The sequence below is a fragment of the Rhincodon typus genome, chromosome 6 (assembly GCF_021869965.1).
Source record: "Rhincodon typus isolate 14 chromosome 6, sRhiTyp1.1, whole genome shotgun sequence".
In the NCBI taxonomy this organism is placed as follows: Eukaryota; Metazoa; Chordata; class Chondrichthyes; order Orectolobiformes; family Rhincodontidae; genus Rhincodon; species Rhincodon typus.
This window is the reverse complement of record NC_063337.1, coordinates 44,932,941-44,954,729: the sequence shown is the minus strand read 5'-3', so window position 1 is coordinate 44,954,729 and position 21,789 is coordinate 44,932,941. Positions and strand designations below refer to the sequence as shown.

Below are 21,789 nucleotides of genomic sequence, written 5' to 3'. Positions count from 1 at the left end.
TGCCCAGGGAGTAGGCCACAGCCAGTCCTGCAGGCCCAGTGCAACCAGCTTGGGGAATCATGTGAATTCATGGAGGGGCTGCACAGAGTCCGGGATCCTGTCACACATAAGTCTGAGTAGTCCATCCAAGGGGTTCGATGGGGTTTGACAAAAGGACAGTCCTAGAGGTCAGCTCAGTGAAAATTACTGGGGTTATCAAGGACTACTGCTACAGTAGGGAAGTCGGGGAAGTCAAATCTGCGGAATGGAGTCAATATGCTTATATGCACAAAGGATAATAATCGTGAAGGAGGGATACTCAGCGTGTAGGTAGGGGAGATGCTAATGCATTAGAGGACATGGGTTACTGCAAGAGATGTTTGTCAATGCTCAGAACCACCTTAGCCTCGATCAAGGGATGGTGCAGCATGATGGTTGGCATGACTAAGCTGTAGGGCCAGGGCTCAGCAGTAACGTAGGAAATTAAGTCATAATTCAGAGAGATGTACAGGAATGTATGGAAGTTCAGCATTGAAGGGCTCACCAAGGAGTGTATGAAGAAATGAACATGGAGGTTCAGGGTTGGGGGGTGTTGGGGGGGTGGGGTTGGTGGTGGGGGGAGGTGATGTGCGGGGGGAGCTGCCTTGAGTACCAGGCTGAGCCTACAACTCACGGTGCCAACTGCAATCTGCATTGCTGTCCAACCTCTCACAACTCACAAACATACACTGGAAATGGAAAATAGCTGTGACCGCACTCAGAATTGGCAGAGTAAGTTTGTTTTTAATCTGCCTGAGCATGCGGGCTACACTTGTGAAAGATGTGAAACTCTTCAAGCAGAAATTGCATGTACACAGTTACACTTACATAATTCAGGTTGATGTCATCAGTAATCATAGCACCCTGCATGTAAAGTACATGCAGTACCCAACTGCATGGGATATATATCCTATGCACAAGCAAACTTGACCATATTGCATTAGTCATTGCACAGTGGAGATAGTCACCTCTGTGGAAAACAAATAATCACAGGCCATCTTGAAAGTCTGACTTGTAGGCCACAATGCACAAAGACATTCCATATGCTGCGCAAGCTGTGAAGCTGACTTCCTCTCGCCTTGAACTGTAAGTATTTGTCATCATGAGTTTATCAGTAATGCTGCCTTTCTGAGGTGACATGGGAGTGAAAAGACGAGATATCATTAATCATGCAGCACTTACAATCTCCTACTTTATTTGCATGACATGGCTAATGCTACATTCATTGAAATGAGGTCCCAATGTCAAAAGTCCAAGTAGAGATTTTCCCTGGCCCTCCTTGTCAGAGTCCTCCATGTACCAGTGTATGTGAGGATTATGCTAAATCATCACTTGTAATTGATCTGAATGCTGACTGCTCACATTACTGAAGACCTGTCTATTTCTTGTATTTCCCTTGTGAGTTCATTGTAATTGTGACTAATGGATCCAGCCACAGAGGGCTTACCATCGCTGTGGCCACAGTTTAATGAAGGCACAAAGAAATTGAGGAGCTACAATTGCGTTAGCAATCCAGGACCAGCCAAACCTCCAGTGGCTACTGAGCAGCCTCTATGTGAAGACATTTCAGCTGAATGTCCCTCAGGATGTGCAGGAAGTACAAGAAGCCCAGAGTCAATGCTTCTCAGTGCCTCTTCCTCCAGATGAGTGAATCTCAGTGTCATGTCACACTGCAATGTCATAGAATGTGCCAACTGCTGGAATGGGACCTGCCATCTGCAGGGTTGGGTGATTAGGTTATCCCAGTGGAGCAACTGGCTGCTTCCAAGGATCCACTGGGGACCTGAGTGTGATCTTTCAAATCACAAATGTATTAGGGCCATTCCTGGTACAATTTGTAGTGGATCACGGTTCTTTATCCTGATTCCCAGCGACGAAGTCGGTGCTGCAACCTGGGCAGTAGGCTTTACCAATGTAGCTGGCTTCCTGAGGTGCAGGCACTATAGACTGTACGCACTTGACAGTGAGAGCTGTATATTACACAACTAACTTCATCAGTAGAAAGTTCCATTCATGTGCAAGTCATCTGTGATCTTCAATACCACACTTTAGAAATCTACGCCAGGCACTCTGGAAGCTGCCATGATGCCATCTGCTTAAGAATTATCATATTTCTGCTATGTTTCCAGGCCTTACCAGGGTGATTACAGGGACACTGAAGATTACCCTCTGTAACCGTGACTAATGATGCATTATGCAAGCCCCTGACTGAGGCCATGAATAGACTCAGTGCAGCCCTAGGCCTAGTGTAGGTGAAGTTCCAATGCTTGGATCAGTCTGGGGAGGGGATTGAAGCTTATACTCTAGTCCATACAGTGTGTGCCATCCAATTACAGTGTGCTAAGTTCTGCAGAACTGGAGCAAGCAAAGAGAGGAGGTGATGAATGCTGAAGAGCTGGGAGAGCAGAGACAGTCTTCCAAAGAGGAAGATGAGGACTTTGAGCAGGACGAATGTCACCTTCTGCACAGTAAAATGGTGCAGCATCAGGCACTACAAGCTGGGCACGAGTTAATTGACACCCAGTTCCAATAACTGGGAGAAGGATGCATTCATTGATCAATGATCGTGATATTAGTTGTAAATTTGTTGCTGCCCATAAGACGAATGGTCCCTGTTTGTTGCCAGATGGCAAATGCGGCTTGAGTACGTTAGTTGTATTTTTCTTCCCTTATGCTATTGTTGAATAAAAGCAGCAATTTTCAAACAACATTTGAAGACTTTCCTGAGCATTGGGAAGAGTAGCGCTCCCTTAAACTGGGTTCTAGATGAGATGATGCTAAAGATGGACAACCTGTGTGGCTTGGTTCTTAAATAGCAATAGATTTACCAATGTGTGCTTGTATGTGCAATGACCTGTCAGCCATGCCACCTAATATGCTCTGAGAAGCATTTTACCTTGGTTGTCCTCCTACATCCACTTTGAAAGACAATTCCTGGCTGATAGCACTTGTCTTGGTGTGTGGCTGGGCATTACAAATGGCATTGGTGCTAGGAACTCCAGAAAGTTCCAGCAGTGGTAAGAACTTCCCCCTCTGGTGAGAGGGAGGGTACCATTTAGCAGGGCGCTAAGGGGCCTAGTGCATAGATAATGAGACAACAAGGTGCAGGGCTGGATGAACACAGCAGGCCAAGCAGCATCATAGGAGCAGTAATGAGATGAGTTTCAGAAACAACGTGAAAAATCTCGCTAGGGATCACTGAGAGAAATCATCCATGAAACTTGCCAAAATGGACAGTCAGGCTAGCAAAATTCAGCCCAATGCCAACATGCAAAAAAAGGGCATTTCAAACAGAAGAATTTAATCCCTGTTTTTGTTTTAATTCATTCACAGCAGGTGGGTATCACTGGCTAGGTCAACATTTAATGCCCATGTCAAATTGCCCAGAGGGCAGTTAAGAGCTAACCACTTTGTTGTGAATCTTGGGTCACAAATAGGCCAGATCAGGTAACGATGGCAGTTTCTTTCCCTAAAGGACATTAGTGAACAAGATGGGTTTTCTGATAATCGACATTGGATTTGTGGCCATCATTATACTCTTAATTTTTTGTTGAATTTTATTAAATTCAAGTTCCACCATCTGCTATGGCAGAACATTATCTGGCTGCCTAGATTAATAGTCTAACAATAATACCACAAGGTCACAGCTATGGCTGTACTCACAACTACAGCAATGTTTCTTCCAGGCTGGATCAGGCGATATTTGCAACATTTCCCAGTTCAGTGAAACCATCACCTAAAAGTATATTTCAACAAAGCTGAATACGTTTCCAATGCTGTTGAAGTGAGCACATCAGGTTGCAACAATTTCAGGGCTTTCTGCGATTCAGTGTGTTACTGACTGGAACTACCTTACCTTGCAGGCATTAGAGGTGCGTCATATCTGAAACGGAATATACAAACTCAACATCCACCTGGTGTGTAATTATAGGCTGTAGGTACTTCTGAATTAATCTGCTCAGAGAAGTTATGTTGCACCTTTGAGGCAGGTGAGACTTGAACCTGGGCCTCCTGGGCCAGAGATAGGGACACTAGCAAAAATTATAAGCTGTATTGCACTTGGGTAAAGTGCCATCGCTGTGAATAAATATGTTGTACTATCTGTTTTTGAACCACCAGACTAAGCCAGAGAAGGTCTACCAGGCAACAAAATCTATTGCTGAGCACATAGTGCATAACAGGGCACAACCCATACACATATGCACAATACATATATAACAAAAGCACACCAAATATGACTGAACAGACCATTGGAATGTTTAAACAGCATATCTGTTACATGGACTACCCTGGAAGAGCTCTGGTGGACTTCACAGTTATGTTTTGATATTACTGTGCTTTTTCCCCACTGCAATAGAGCATCAGTGTGACAAGGTAGTTCACCAATTTTGTTCCAGTTGCTAAGCTCTGCACTGTTAGATATTAAATTTTGGTTGAAATTGTATACATCCAATCTTGCAGTCAGGTACAGGAATTGGAAAGCTTTCCAAAAAAATTGGCTGAGCAATTGATAATGTACCTCATTCTGTTTTATCATTGAAGAGTTGAGTTATAGCTGGATAGAAGAAAAAAGTTAAGCAAATGCTGATATCTGAATGTAAGATGATAATATTTGTTTGTCTCCTCACTGTGAACTGTTAACTTTTCCTTATGCAACAGGTCTAAGATACATGAACAAGAGACTTTGATTAATAACGTCAAGATATATGTCTGTATTTTTGACAACGCAAAATCCAAGTTGTATCTGAGATAGTAGGAACTGCAGATGCTGGAGAATCTGAGATAACAAGGTGTAGAGCTGGATGAACACAGCAGGCCAAGCAGCAGCAGAGGAGCAGGAAAGCTGACGTTTCTGGCCTAGGCCCTTCTTCAGAAGAAAAGGTCTTTTTCTGAAGAAGGGTCATTGGCCCGAAACGTCAGCTTTCCTGCTCCTCAGCTGCTGTTTGGCCTGCTGTGTTCATCCAGCTCTACACCTTCTTATCCAAGTTGTATCTTACAGTTTTACATGTTTTAGTGTCCTTTTCACCTAGGAAAGTAAGCTATAAGTAACAGTTTGACGTACAGGTTGAATAATGCCTATCCCTGTTTCAGCTGGTTATATATTTAAGCTAGAACTGATCTGTTTAAGTGTACAATATACACAAAAGGCTACAAGAGTGCTGATCACAGTATTTGTTTTGACTGCATATTACTTCAAGTTCATGGTAGCAGAACAGTCATATATGAAAAGACTGCTTTGGGATTTCAAACTACCTAGAATTGAATATAATTGACCAAACAGAAATACGAATTAGCAACGAGATTGAAAAAGCAGGCTTAAAAATAAAACTTATACCTTTTCTCGGTTAATTTAAAGAAAAATAATAGTACTTTTTAATCTGCAGAAAGAGAAGAAAAGTGGACTTTTAAAACTTCTGTCAGGAGCATCAGGAAAGAAGAAATCCCGCTCACCTCCATCTGTATCTCCAACTCATGATTCCCCACAGGCAGCAGCAGAGAATACCCTGCAAGGGGCTGTGGGTCCTGACGTTCCTCCTGTGTCAAGCCATGGCAGAGCTGGCTCTTGCCCTTTAGAAAGTGAGATGCAAGGCACTATGGGAATGGAGCCACTCCACAGGAAAACTGGCTCCTTAGATTCCAACTTCTCCATTTCTCCACCTACTCGGCAAATGTGCTCCTCCATGGTTGCAATCCGACCAGATCTCAAACCACTTCCTTGTGAAAGGTAGGTGTATAATAGACTAGAACAACAGAAACTTTACTGAATGTTTATCTGTTAATGTGATGATCGTCATGTTATTGTTTTTCCATTTATATGGAAAGTTTACATAAAAACACCGTTTATTTTTTATAACCTGTCTCTGCTGCAATCTTAGTCACTTGTCAGATATGCAGGTTCTTTCTTCCAAAATGTATCACATCACATTTCTCAGAGTTTGAAAATAAAGGGTTCTCACGGTCAGTGGAGAGTGCAGGAGGACATGCCAGGAGAAGCACCAAGCATACCGAAAAGTAAGGGTGAAATCTTTCCAAGTCCTGAGAAACATGGGCAATGGCGAGTCAGTTTGGAAAATATGGCAAGATCGGCAGAAATTAGATTCTCGACATTGAGAAAAGAAGTCCAATTCTGCAATCATGTTTTGAATGGCAAGACAGGAAGCTTGCTGGTGGGTGGTGAGAGGTCTGTTTGTATGTACTTGCATGCTATTAGTACCTACCGTCTTACCTCATTGATATGCACTTTCCTATTCCCCTCTGTGTGGGATAGAAATTAGATAGTGACATCTCCTGACATGAATACCATAGCAGGTACCTGGTGACTCCAGTTCACCACTTGCTCCTCTGGAACTCAAACTTGGACAGTAGTCCTCAACATGGCCAGGCACATTCCATGGCAATGGCAGACTGCACCCCAAGTTCATGGAGGTTGACGTGGTTACATAGCAGATCCACTGCATCATGGTACACCTCCCACCCACTTACAATGTAGTTCTTCACTTCATTGTTGCATACTGGAACACTCATTTTCAGGACACTTTGTGAAGAGAGACAAGCATCCATCTCACAAATTTGACCAGGGCTGTTCACTTATTCTCCTGGCACCCACTCACTTTGCACCCACTCAGACGATCGCAGCATCTCTGTCTTGCCTTGCCTTTTAGCACAGAGATAACGTCATGTCAGCAGCGATCAGTAAAGAGGGTGGACATGGTACTACATCACTGTTAGGCCTGCAACATGTGCCAGCAGTTTACACGTCAAACACACTGCACGTACCTCAGCCAAATGGTCACATTTCAAATTCTAACATGAGTAGTTCTCAGTCAGTTCAAGACCTTCAGTCAGGTGGTCCTGGTGCAGAATGTCAAGGGCAGTATCCAATATTAGTTCAGGTGCATGGTCACAGTCAGTTAGCTGCTTGGACAGTCAGGATCAGGGGGTCTGTATCCCTACAGTTTGGGGAATGGGCCATGGTCAGTCACGCAGGTCCAGCACAACCAACCAGGAGTTTTCAGTAACTCTCCAGCGAAGAATTAAGAGATCAGTCAGGAGTTCAGTCCCACCTCAACAGGGGCTGTCCATCCGAGGTGGTCAGGGAGGTGGACCGTGGTCAATCCTGGGGGTCAGCGCATTGAAAGTTAAGGAGGGTAATCAGGGGCCACTGCTGTGCTAGGGAAGTTAAGAAAGTTAATTCTGGGATTGGAAGCAGCACGCTGGGGTGCAGCAGGGACAATAATTGTGAAGAGGGACAACTCAAAACAGTTGTTGTTGCATTAGAGAACATGCTGCTTTGGGGGAGGGGCTATCAATGATCATGCCTCCTTGACTTCCACATTGGGACAGTGCAACACAATGGTTGGCATAGCTAAGCTGTAGGCCTGAGGATCAGAGCATAACATTGGGAGATGAAGATTTAATTCAGAGAGGTTTGCAGGAACATGTGGAAAATCAGTAGTGATGTGGTTAGTAAAGAAATGCTCAGAAGTGTCCTTTGATTACCAGGCTAAGCCTGTGATTCATTGTGCCAAGTCTAACCTGCACTGTCTTCCATTCTCACGTGAATCACAAGTGCAATGGAAATGGAGCATGGCTGCCACCATGCCCAAAGTGGACAGACTAAGTGGTTGATCTTCTGTCTGAGCAGGTGGGCTTGTGAACGACATGAAGCCCTTCAAGAAGCCATTGTGTTTCTCAGGCACTTACACAATACAGGTTAAAGAAATCAGTAATTGTGGAATCCTGCATCTATGTGTCCTACTGGGTGGGATAAAAGTCCTGGTCATAACCAATCATGGCCATGTCATTGGTCATTACAGATTGATAATTTTTATCTTTGTGAAGTCACAATTCACAAAAAGTACAATCCAAGATCTAATAGGATAAGGAGCTGATTCCATCTCACCTTGAACTGTAAGTATTCACCTACCTGCTGTTATATGCAATGCTGCTTTTCTTGGGTGATGTGTTGGGCAAGGTATCAGGAATCACTTGCTTTACTGTATTAGTGTGACACAGTTGGTGCACCATTCATCAAAATGAGGTTAACCACATCAAAGATCCATGGAGAGACACTTCCATGACCCACCTTATCGGCATCCTCCATTGTCCACTGCATCGAAGATTTTGTTAAACTATCATTTGTGAATGATGCAAATGTTAACTTCTCACATCATTAAGAACCAGTTCCGTTTCTGATTCCTCACTTGAGTTCATTGGAACCTGAACCAATGGATGCCGATTCCAGCTGAGTCTATCACCCTCAGTGCCATTTTCTCCAGGATCATTGCATTGCAGACTGATGATTCTCTGAGAGTTGGGATATTGTTGCAGAACATCGCCACCTACTGGAGTGGGACCTGCAACCTGAAGGTGTGGGTGACCATCTTATTCAAGCAGTTGTCAAGGTGACAGCTGCGCTAAATCTTTGAGCAACTGGCAGCTTCCAATGTTCCACTGGGGACCTGTGTAGGATCTCTCAATCCTCAACCCACAAATGTATCAAGGCTGTTATTAATACAATTTGTGTCAATTCCAAGCACTTTATGTGGTTTTCCTATGTACAAAGTCAGTGCTACAGCCTGGGCAATAGACTTTGCCAGCAAAGCTGGCTTCTCCTAGGGACAAGGTGCTATAGACTTTACACATTTCCATCATATCAAAATGCAGCAGACTTCATCAACAGATTCCATTCCATTCCATTAATGGGCAAGTCATTTGTGATTATCAGTACCACATTTTAAGAGTCTACACCAGGTACCCTGGGAGCCCATATCCTTGAGAAGTCATCGCAAAGGATGGATGTCTGACAAGGATGATTATTGGAGAGGAGGGCTACACTCAGCTGCCATGGCAATCCATCACACAACCTCCTGACTGAAGTGGATTCAATACAATGCATAACGTCCTTCCACCAGGACCGATGTGGAGCAGACAGCAGGCTTGTTGAAGATCAGATTTCAGTGCTTGAATTAGTTTGGGTAGCCTTGCAGTATACGCCAGACAGTGTGTGTCACATAGTCCTAGCATGCTGGAGCAGGCAAAAAGGGGATGTGACGAACGAGGAGAAACATTACAGGAGGAAAGTCACCTTCATCGTGATAAACAGTGCAGCATCAGACTCAACAAGCCAGACAGGACTTAATAGATACTGGATTCCAATGGTTGTTAGCTGGGTGCAGTGACTGCAAATTTGTTGTCTAGCCAGGACATTACCATTCCTTCAGTGCCGCTGGGTCAAAATCCTGGAATTCCTTCCCTAATGGCATTGTGGGTCTGCCTATACCAAATAGATTACAACAGCCCAAGAAAGCAGCTCACCACCACCTTATTAAGAGAAACTAGGAATGCATAATAAATGCTGGCCCAATCAGCGATGTCCATGTCCCATAAGCGAATCAAAATCCTCCTGGAAAATCACACTTTGCCGATTTCTGGTATAATTCAGTCCAAAGTGTCAACCCAGCGAAGACGAAACACAAGAGGACTTAAATATGAAGCAGCGTGCAGTAGAGAGGGTGAAGCAATCGCAGAACCTATTAATCAGATCTAAGCTCTGCAGTCCAGTTACATCCAGTAGGGTATGGTGATGCTTCATAACTGTCCCGTCTTCAACAATAGGGGAGCCCAGCACATCGGTGCAGAAAATAAGGCTGAAATCAGCCAATTCAATTTACTCCATGTGATATTAACAAGCAGCTGAAGACACTGGACACTGCAAACGTTGACAACATACCAACAGTAGTACTGAAGACCTGTGCTCCATAACTAGCCACAGCCCTTGCCACAAAAGCGACAACAAAGACATCAACCCAGCTATGTGGATAAATATCTGGTATGTCCTGTCCTTAAAATAAAAAGCAGGACAAATCTGACCTGGTCAATTACCACCCCGTCAGTCTATTCTCAATCATCAGCAAAGGTGATGGAATGGGTCATTGACACTATGCTATCAAGCAGCACTCGCAAGGGAAAAATCTGCTCATTGAGGCTTATTTCGGGTTCTGCTAGTGACATTTGGCTTTTGACCTCATTCCGGCCTTTGTCAACACATGAAAAAAGAGCTGAACCCCAGCAGTGAGGTGAAAGTGACTACCCTTGACATGAACAAAAACAGAATTTGTTGGAGAAACCCAGCAGGTCTGGAAGCAAAAGCCCCTGGCCATGAAGTCAGTGGACAGTAATCTTTAGGAACAGACTGTTTCACACTCTCATAATGGTAAAGCATGGGACAGTGAAACTGAAATCTTCTTTTCAAAAGAAATCCACATAAGTATCAAAACTCAATTAAAACTTACATTAAAGCACTAGGTCTAGAATTTAAATGTATTCTGAATTGTCATAACTTTCTTTTCCCCCATGTGGATTGCTTATATGGGTCCCACTTCCTCAGCAGTTACCGTTGTGCTATATGTTCGAAAGAAACAAAATAATCATGTATCATCTTGGTAGCAGTCCTAAAGCACACTATAAAGCCTTTCAGATGTCATGATTGTTCTTCATTTTGTGATTAGAAATGTACAGAATGAATTGGTTAAAATAAACAGAGGTGTTATTCGGGAGGTTACTTGACCTGCTGTAACTCTGCCGCTAATATCATGGCACATTTCCCCATTTATCTGAAGTTACATTATCCATTGTCTCCTCTGAATGATTATGATAAGCAGTTATCTCAATTGCTGCCATTACTTTCTAATTACTCTCAAGTTACAAAGGGTGACCCAGCAGAAATGCTATCAGGAAGTAGTAAATTATGTAGACTAGTGGGATGAGGTCAGTGGTATATAAGAATCATGCATGGTAGTATATTGACTCTGGTAATAATTGCATTACGCTGCCTCAGAAGGTAACCAGACTTTAGTTCTCAGGTACTTAGTTTGTGTAATTGTTCATATCTGGCTGGTGCCTCATTAGAATAAGAACAGTGTTGTCAGAAATCTGATAATATGATACTAGCTTCCACTTCTTGAAATGAATTCTAGGCTTTGTTCTCAGTTCACCAAGGGGCTAGCAATCGATTTCACCATTGACAGTGAAGCATGATCGATTCACCGCTTTAGGGACCCTGATGTATCATTTGCAAATGTAACTTCAAGAGAACAGATCAATAACATGAGATGTATTACCTCAAATGAAATGGAACAGTCACAGCTGGGAGGAAATGGATCAGCTCATTTTTTTTAACAATGGCCCCCTATTTATTAAACCTATAGAATGCTACAGCTGGTGAAGTGAAGGGGATTGTTCACTATGCTACTGATTCATGTTGACAGTATCCCTAGAACGTTCATAGTTATCATTTTTACACAATCTCTCCTGAGGGAATTTGCTCAGTATGAGTAAGACATGATAGCCAAGGCACTTTAATAGCTGCTGTAAGAAATTGGCATTTCTAGAAAACATTTTCTAACTGTTCACATTATTGCCTTAAATAAGGGGAGAGCCTAAAAAGGTGACCTGGCCAAACATTGATTATCAAATCATGAGATGCAAGAACAATAATGTTACATAGTGCCTGTGGAGCACAAGACAGGTAGTTGTGCACAGCACCTGAACTTCTTTTCAATTGAAGTTGAATTTGACTGTCTGTGGTTTGGTAGTAAAGTGATCCTGTTGTTTTCCAGCAATTTCCAGTGAATCTGAGCATAGTGTTGAGCATTCTTTATTGACACCTCAGGTGTTTGGTTGCAAATAACCAGTTTTGAAAAAAGTACATTTAGGCTAATGTATTAATTGTGTGAGTACAGCACAAGTGGATCAAATCAAAGAGCACGGAGTTTCCTTAAATCAAAGAGCACCCAATCTTGGCTCTACCATGTGGGGAAGAGTTGGCTAGAGAATCACCAGCTACTGTCACATTTAGGGTTCCTAAAATGACCAGGAGTTTCCTGCTAATTGGAAGATGCATAATTTAAATTTTCAGTGGCAAGTGATGCAAGCTGCAGACACTTATGTGTAGTAGTAGTGTAGGCGGCTGAGGGGTGACCTTATAGAGGTGTATAAAATCAAGAGGGACATGGATAAGGTGAATAGTCAAGGTCTTTTCTCCAGGATAGCAGAGTCCGAAACTAGAGGGCATAGGTTTGAGGTGAGCGGGGTAAGATTTAAAAGGGACCTAAGGGACAACTTTTTAATGCAGAGGGTGGTGTGTATGTAACAAGCTGCCAGAGGAAGTGGTAAAGATGGGCACAATTACAACATTTAAAAGACATTTGGACAGGTATACAGACAAGGAAGGTTTGGAGAGATATTGGCCAAAAATAGGCAAATGGGACTAGTTCAGTTTTAAGAAACCTAGTCAGCGTGGATGAGTTGGGCTGAAGGGTCTGTTTCTGTTCTGTATGACTCTCTGACTCTAGTATTATTAATAATTATGAATAATTAGCCTCGTATGAGCAATCAGAAAGTGGTTAAAGGGTTTAATTTTAAACAGAATCATTTCTCAATGTTTACTGGGATTTGATCACTTGGCACTGTTTTGGAAAAATCTAAAAGACAGGTTCTAATTGTCATTTCTAAAATAAAATGGAGAAGCACCTGAAAGAAAACAATTTGTAGGGCTGACGGAAAAGTACTGAGGAATGAAACTAGCTAAGTTGCTTTTGCAGAAAACCACTGCAAAGACAACAGGGAAATTGGTCTCCTCCTGTGCTGTAACTTAGTGTTCTGTAATTCCAGGATTCTGTCATGACAACAGTGGAGGATAAATAAGCTGCCCTCATTTAAATTAATCTATAAGCAAATTTGAACACAACAGCCATGGAAGTCAACATAAAAGGAACAAAAAAAGTTGTTGTAGAATTACGTTTTTCAACCTTCAGGCTTTTTATAGCACCAGTTCATTAATTATTTCCATATCTTGTAAAGAACCAACTCAGAGAAAAGACCAAAGTAACAGAAGAAGGCAAGAGGAGATGATGAATTCAAATCATTCAAGTGTTATGTGTATACACTTGTCTATAGTAATATTGCAGTTAAATAACCTACTCAGTAACTTCTGTTTATTGATACTGGTGGCCTAGATTTATGAAATGTTCCTTTAAGTTTTTCTTTTTCATGGGGAAATAGAACACTTCTGTTTGGTTCGATGTTGTAGTCTGAATTCCCGTTCCCTGTCCTCCTTCCTACCCACTCCAAGAAACCTTGACAACATAAAGCTAATTTTTGCAAGAGTACTGAATCTGGCTTCTCTAAATTTTATTCACTCTTTCAGCTCCTCACTCACTTTCTCTGATCACTTGCTTGAAATACCTGATTTCACAATAATTCCCACAGCCCTTTCTAGCACACGCATGCCAGAATTCATACCTTCCTATGGTAAGTTGATCTCCCGCATGACTGTTACACCGAATGCCAGCTAATGGTGATGTGGGAACCAAGGCTTCAACAGACGGAATGTTTGGGCAGTGCGTATAATAGGTGATTAATCCAGCAAACCCCATTATGTGCCCCTCCTAAAAATGTGTTTCATGCTATAAAGTGTAAGATACGTCTGGTGTTGGCACTTTCACTGGCGTTAATAATTAGATGAGAAAGGTAAGAAAGAGCAGAATTAAGAGAAAGATGGAAGATTTTAGACATTATCACTGTGCAAAGGTGATAGCCTTAAAGAGCAAGATATGGGAATATAGGGGTTTTTGAAGGTGAGCTTATAGTATTAATCTTGGTCAGTGAGGTAGATAGGAAACCATTAGATAATGAGAATGATCTTTTCAGGATTTTACTTTGGAAACGAGGCCTCATGTTGAACTGGGAATGACATGTTGGCAGCGAACATTAAGTCATTGTGCAATCTGGAATTATGGGTTTCACAGAAGTTGTATCAAATTGAATAAATTTTAATATATTTCCTGACCTTGGCAGGTTGAAAGCTTGGCTGGTTGGTGGACTGAAGCTGGGCTGGTGGTTAGAAATCATGAGGTGGGGGGAGACTGATAATTGGGGAGAGGAGCTGGACAATGCGGAGGATCCAGTTAAGAAGATAGAAGTGGGTAATGTTGCTGAACCAGATGGAAACGCCCCTGTTCTTTTTGGTCCATAATCACAGTGCTGTGTTGTTCCATTAAACCATTCTCCATTTGTTGATTGGTGTTAAATCTGGAACAGAGATCAAATATTAGGCAAACCAAAACAAAAACAAAATACTGAAATAAAATCAGAAAGTTCTGCAGAAATTCAGCGGATCTGGCAGCATCTATGGAGAGAGAAAGATTTTGACCCCATTATGACTCTTCTGTGGATCCTGATCTTTAGGCATGCAGCCTCATTGAAATATTTTGGTTGTTTCCCCTAACAATGCCCAGTGCATCATCAATCAAGTCAAAAGTTGGAGGCTGGTTTCCCTTTTTTCAAATTCATTAACCATTCCCTCAAGTTTCTGAGAAGTGTATAGTTATATAAATAGTAAATGGTTTGTAAAATTATAATCTGGAATGCTACATAAACTTCTTTTTTAATCAGATTATAGACTTCAGAGTTCCTGTCATTCAGTCAATATGTTGGAGACTTAAAGAGTTATTTAAAACAGTCATATTGCTGGGGAAAGTGCATATTGCAGCAAGACATGCCATCTCTGAGAGAATGGAGGGGTGCGATAGCAATATGCACATCTCCTTTTGGCACTAGCTAATTGCAGATTAAAGCTTTATATGGCATTGGCTCAATAATTCTATAATTATTAACGTTATCCTTTCTTGTCAGCTAACTAACTGAATCACAACCATATATACCGATAGTATTCAACATCTGCAAATTAAGGCTCTGGTTAAATGGCATTCTAAATTCCTTCTGATATGCCCCAGAAACATAACCATTTCTAACCTCAAAGGTAGATGCCAACCAAAAAAGGCATGATTTTTTTTGTGAGTTTCTTTATCCCTGATTTTAGAGATATAAATTAGTGGTATATTTACTTTCACTATTGGTAGGATAATAGGTTGGCACAACATCGTCGGCTGAAGGGCCTGTACTGTGCTGTACTGTTCTATATTCTATAATAACTGACAGCGCAGTTCAAGAACGTACATGTAGTGATTTGAGATGTTTTTGACAGTTGTGGTAAAATGGTATAGAGATGCAAGTTTCTCCTACACTTGGTGCCAAACATGTATTTGGAACGTGGTTCCTATCTATTGGAATAGATTACAAATTTGTGAATACCAGACCATTTTCAATTTGGATTCTTTAGAATTATCATTAAAAACATCAACCCAAGAGAGCTAAATCTGTACCCAGAGTACAGAGGTGAATGATACAAGGTGTAATGACATTGAAATGATGAATGGTTTTTCACAAGCCTTGCAGTTCAGTATGTCACAACATTTCATTTTTGTGACTTTATCAGTAATTTGGTTTGGAAAGCAAGATCAGAATTCTGCTCAAGATGTTGTATTTGCAAAACGCACAAATGGGTTCCGTAACAAATTGACTGAGCGCTTTGACCTAGTTAAAAGAATTGTGAAGTATACCGTTCTTCATTACATGTGAGCCTGCAGTTATATACTCTGGAAATTAAAAGAAAATTTGTGAAATCTTCAGGTTAAGGAAGGTGTTGGCAGACTAAGCTAAGTAATAGAGGAAGTTGTCCATGGACGCTGTCTGACCCACTGTGATCTTCAGCATTTGATATTTTCAGTACAGATTCTAGCATCTGCAATAATTTGCTCCTGATTGGTTAAAAGTAATTGTTTATTTAAATACAGGAATGTAAGAGAACTACTATGGATGCTACAGAATTGCCAAAGCAACAGTGATTCATGATCAAAGTTCATTTATTTCTTTTGATAGGTATCGAGTGCTGGTCCCATATCCTCCTCAGAGTGAGGCAGAGATTGAACTTAAAGAAGGTGACATAGTGTTTGTTCACAAGAAGCGGGAAGACGGATGGTTCAAAGGCACATTACAGCGAAATGGAAAAACTGGTTTATTTCCAGGAAGTTTTGTGGAAAGCTTCTAAGAAGCCTGATGTTTATGGACATCTGATATTTTTATCATCTGAATATCATGGCTATTTGGCATTAAATAAATGTAGATAAACATTCAAGCACAACGTCACAGCAATCAAGAATTTACATCCACTGCCATATCACTTCCAAAGAAATCGAAAAGACCCTATCTGTTGCAATGGTTCATTGACAAGACCATTATTATATAAAGATGTACATACAGAGGTATGTTGAAGCAGTGCCTTCCCCATGAAGCCACAGACTGAGAGACAAGTACATTTGCTTTTAAACTAGACTGAATTACATTTATTCTCTACTGTGTAAATTATAAATTTGAACTTTTTTAAAATAGAATTTTGATATATCACCATAACTTATTTGGTAAGGTTAGCACAAATAATGAATGATTGTATGTGAGGTGCTTTCTCTGACAAGGCAAATAATTTTTCTTCTTTTGGTCTAATAATCAGAAATCAGAAAGTAATTGGATTAGATTGGAGCTGTCAACTCACCAGAGAAAAAATGCAATTTAAAACCAGTCAAATAATATGTTACTTGCAGTTTAATTATAGTAGTAAGGTGACTTTGGCTAATTCAGACAAAGCAGCTATAAAACCATTATCAAGTTGTAGCAATTAGCTGACCATATTAGATATCTGAAAATGATTCAGTCATATTATGACAATCAATTTGGCCTGACTATACAGAAATATTTGGCCTGAATATACAAAAAACAGCTAAAGGTAAGTTCATAAGTGAGAGAAAATGTCTCTAAAATATTGTCAGTGTTTGTTAAAGAGAATTCTGTGTGTTTTTTTTCTCAAGTTGCACACTATTAATGAAAGTTATCACCACTGGAGACAAGCAAGCATGTTCTGACTGAACAATTGTAATGGAGAGCAGAAGACAAATAATAGGCTTTTTGCCTATTTCACTATTCACATAACAACATCAATATCTAAAGAATGTCAGTTAGTAACTACCAAGGTGACAAGGACATATAGTTTCCCAATACATTTGTTTTCCTATTTCCATCACACTTAGAGGCTGATTTCTTGTTGCTATTCGATTGATTTGTTGTTGACCTACAAGTATCCTTGTGATTGAGTAATGTGCCATTTGCTGATTTCCACTATTGCAGTGGAGGAAAGGGATCACTTTGTTCTGCAGTACTCCAGCACTTACAACAAAACATGCAGGTTTGCCATTGAAATTTATGGCCATCAGCTCAGGATGCTTGATGCCAGCGAATTAACACGATAACTGACAGAATAAATGACAATGACTTCTGCTACTCAATCCATTTCTGAATGTTTCCTTACAAATAAATCAGTACGTTGCATCAAATTCCATACCTCTCTAGTTTTGACTAGGGAATAATGGACCCCCAGTAACAGGAATTACGTTACTGCAATAAATCACTTAAAATCCGCTTCTAAGCTAACTTGCTGCCTGTAAGGGGAATGGTTGGAATGCAATAACCAGATTCATGTCTAGGCTGGAAAAAAAGTCTGCCAGGATTTCTCTTTTTGATCAATGGCTGCTGCTGGATTATGTTCATGTACTTTTTGGGAAGGAGGATAACATTGTGCTGGGCTTCACCACTAATCATCTAGCTTTCCGCAGGAATGTTGACCACTTACTTAGATATTTAAGGCGTGTTGGCACCTATAGAACTAGACCCCAAAAAGAAAGAAACATTACAGCAGGGAATTTAATAAATATAATTATTTGCATTCTTTAATGCTGCCCTGAAAATGATACCCATTTAGAGTTATAGAATTACAGCACTAAAGAAGGATATTTGGCCCATCAAGTTTGTGCCAGCTCTTTCAAAGATAATTCCAACAAGAAGAATCCCATGTTCTTTCCTCGGGTCCATGTAATATTTCCTGCTAGCTCTTTTTATCCAATTCCCTTTTAAAGGGTAATATCAAATTTGTATCCACCACTCCATCAAGCAGTGCATTCTGAATCCTAAACATTTGGATTTTTCTTTTTCATGTTGAGTTTAGTTAGCTAATCTATTTGGTTAGTCTTAACTTGCTTCACTTTATATACATATTGATCTTGCAGCATTTTGCCTTTCAAAGTTTCACTTTCCCTGTAATGAAGTGCTATTGAACAAACTTCACAAACCTCTTAATGGTCATGGACATGATACTTTTGACAACTTGCTGAGAAACAGCCACAATAAAATATTGGATATGTTTTGAGACACTGGAATCTCTTAGTCTCTTCTTGAAGTTAAATCATATCAAGAAGTGTCTCAATAGTTTGGAAACTATTCCAATTTTTTCTAGGGTTAAACAGCATATGTTTTGTTGGTGATAACACCTAAAATTGTTCTTCCACCATGAGCAGGTTGATTTGAGAGTTTAAATATATTTTCTTCCTAGTGGTAGCTATCTTCTGTGACCATTAGAAAGATGATTCTGTCCAATTGCCAATTTTATACCATTATAATTCATGCACAGTAGAATCCTATTTTGCCAAATACAGAATTTCATTTCATAATGAGACTTCTGGCTGAAAGTGATAAATATTTCAATAATGTCATTTCCATTGATTTTTACCTCCGTTGACAATAAGACTGACAAATGACAAGTCAGATAACAAGTAGGTTAGTGGTCACATTATCCCAACTTGTTGTTTATCAGCCTGTTCCCTTACAGTCAGGGATGAGAAGTGAATAAAAATTGAAACAATTGCAGAAGTCAAACTTTAGGTTACCACCTGCAGTGATACCACTCCCTGATATTGCTCATGAGGAACATGGTCTTTAGGAAATGTCAGAGTATGTGGAGTGTTTTGGATCTGGAATTCATACTAAATGAAATGGAAGGGTGGTTCAAGTTTGATAACTTGGCATCTACACATCTCTGGATACTTGCATTATTATAGCTTCACAGTGGGTTTTAATGTGGTTTACATTTACACTAAACTCCAGGAGGATGTTCAAGGTCTGATTTGCCAAAGTCTCACAGTCCATTTTTATTCCTGTGCCTCTTACATGTTTCTGTAAGCTCAGCTTTTATCACTGTTATTTTATGAGACTCATTGAATGTATGGTTTAAATTAGGCTCTTCTATTTATACTTGGCTCATCATCAATGAAGAATAAGGGTGTTTAAAATGTACGAATAAATATAGGAGCTTAATTCAAGATAAATCTAATATGCTAAATAACGCTTTTATATGTGATTATGTGAACACAGATACAGTGGTTGTCCTACTTACAGTGAATTACATGCCCTATCCTTAACAAGTAAAATAATTATGATCTCTCAACAATGAATTCATTCTAAATTTCATAAAACTGATCAAGACAAAACCAGAGAAAATGTACCTTTTTTCCACAAGTGATAAAAAGTGTCTCAAATTATCATTTGCTTTATTACACTAGTTCACATGCTGAAGAATATTTCATACATTGCCAGAGATAGATCCAGCACAAGAATATAAGAGCGTTCTGATTTTAAAGGAGCATTCAGCTGGAACTTCAATACACTGCTGTACACCAAATTGATATGTGCTCTCAGCCTGATGAAACTGATGATTGCAGTTCTGATTATTTTCCTGCCCAAACATATTTACTAAATCCTTCTTCATGAAGACAATATTTCTTCATATAGACCTTTGCATACTCATTACAGATGTGAAGTGAAGTAAAATATATATGAAAACAACCAAGGAATTATGATTCACGATATCTTTCTCCCAGTTCCATATCAACAACTCACCAGGAGAGGTGATCTCAGCTAACGTTAAATAGGCTGTGGAATAACAGTAATTAAGCATTAAGGGTTTTCCCTGTAAATATTACATTGCTTTCATTACTGTAATTATAATGCCCTAGATTTTTTTAAAAAATGTTTTGGCAAAATGGTAATTATGATTTTTTGCATGGACTAGTAAGACCACGCCACTATTTTACATACAATTAGTCCTTTTAACAGCGTACGTTGATTACTTAAGTAGCAGTGACCTAGCCATTTTGTCACGTGATCCAAGTACAATATAGTTTGAAAGTAAGACATGATGACAATATGTATTACTAGTTACATTTATGCTCTAAATATCTAAATGCGCAGAAAAAAAATCAATTAATTTCATCTCAGAGTCCTCCAGGATAACAGAAACAAAGTAGATCTTGTTGTAAATTCTATGCCGTATCAGCTCAGCTCGATCAGCTTGCCCCCTTTGTGAACAACTTTTGCCATAAGGAACTAATCAAGATTTTGCAATGAAGTATAGCTCGTTCTTTACACAGTGCAATTAATGTAGGGAATCTAATGGGAAGAAGTGGCGACTATTTTATATCGAAATTTTCACCCATTTTAATTAGGAAAGAGTTCATAACTGCTGTCAAATCAAATTTTGAGCTGGGTCTCCATTTTCCTTCAAACCAGATCACTTATTGCCACAATTAGAATTCTTCCTTTAAGGACGTTGAAACAATCCATACAAAAGCTGCACCCTTTTAAAAAATAAGCATTAGAAAAGAAACATATCTTCATTATTCTTTGTTTCTCTTGATTTGTTTTTAGCATTTTTGTTTATGCAGGCTCATGTGATCGCATCATTAGCAATCTGGATTGAAGGAGTTACTGAAGTGAGAATAACATCAGCAGAGATACATTCTTATTATCCCAAGATCATTTAATAGCATTCTCACATTAACTTTGCATGTTTTAATTCAGAAGTTCTCAAATGGTTAAGCTCAATGGTTTACAATTATGACCCCCTCCTTCAGAGGTCTTTAACATTTCATTCACCCAAAGAACCAAAATTATTCTTGCAAGACACAAGCAGACATTTTTTTTTCAGTGCTTTGCTTTTTACAAACATACAAGGGCTACTTGATAAACTTCATGAAATGCAAATATGAAATTAACTGCTAAATTAGTAAACTGTGTCACCTCAGTATCATAATGCTTTCAGTTGTTGCTCTTTGTAGTGTATTCTGCTGTAGAAGCAATTGCTATGTTATATTTGGTTCAGATAGCACCAAACTCTGCCCACACTGACATACTGTGCAGCAAAGTCACCCTTTGCCTGCTGTGAAACAGCTTACATTTTACCATTTGGAATGATGGCCCTTAGAAGAGACATTATTTTCTGTTTCAGCGTCACTTGAAAGGAAACAAAAATATATTATGATTAGAGCTAAGCATTGGAAGAACAATACTGACATTAAACATTATTCAACAAGGAACTTACTCTTTATACAAACCAGTTAAATTATCTTAGACAACAAGGTGCAGGGCTGGATGAGCACAGCAGGCCAAGCAGACCTTGTTGTCTCGGATTCTCCAGCATCTGCAGTTCCTACTATCTCCAGTTAAATTATCTTGTTTTGCTGAAAGTTCTATTGCAGTTGACTGAAAAAGTCATGATGTGTTTGTAAATAGATTTCAAAACTGCTCTGAGCTATAAAAAAGTGTTTGATGTACATTTGTCCAAGTCACCTTATGACTTTTAAACAGTCACATTTAATTTCCAAACTAACAACTATTGCATAATTGTTACACTCTTATTTGAGGGAACAAAATACATTTATCCATTTTTACAAAATGCTTTTTTTTTAAACATACATTTGTGTGACCTTTTGTCCAACAGTAATAAAGTGTTAAATATGATTAAATCTCCCTCAAGTGTGGATTGAATGGTATTAATTCTATTTGGATCACCATTTACTGTTTCTCCTGAGTGAAGACCTTGACTGCATTGATATCAAAAATACAGAATATTTCCAATTATATTTAAAGCAACAGAAAAAAAAACTTTTCATTATTGTCTTTCTTTTTAAAGCATAACTAAATTAGAAG

General features: G+C 39.8%; 1 protein-coding gene across 1 annotated transcript in view; it reads left to right on the top strand.

Annotated features, from left to right (window-relative positions):
• The window catches only part of LOC109912287 (E3 ubiquitin-protein ligase SH3RF3), a 353,152-nt gene extending 331,645 nt beyond the window's left edge, over positions 1-21,507 (top strand). The window contains exons 9-10 of the mRNA XM_048598487.1: positions 5,403-5,743; positions 15,802-21,507. Of these exons, the coding sequence (XP_048454444.1) occupies positions 5,403-5,743; positions 15,802-15,970 (510 nt within the window). The 3' untranslated portion in view covers positions 15,971-21,507. The remainder of the gene's footprint in view (positions 1-5,402; positions 5,744-15,801) is intronic.
• The last annotated feature ends 282 nt before the right edge of the window (positions 21,508-21,789 follow it).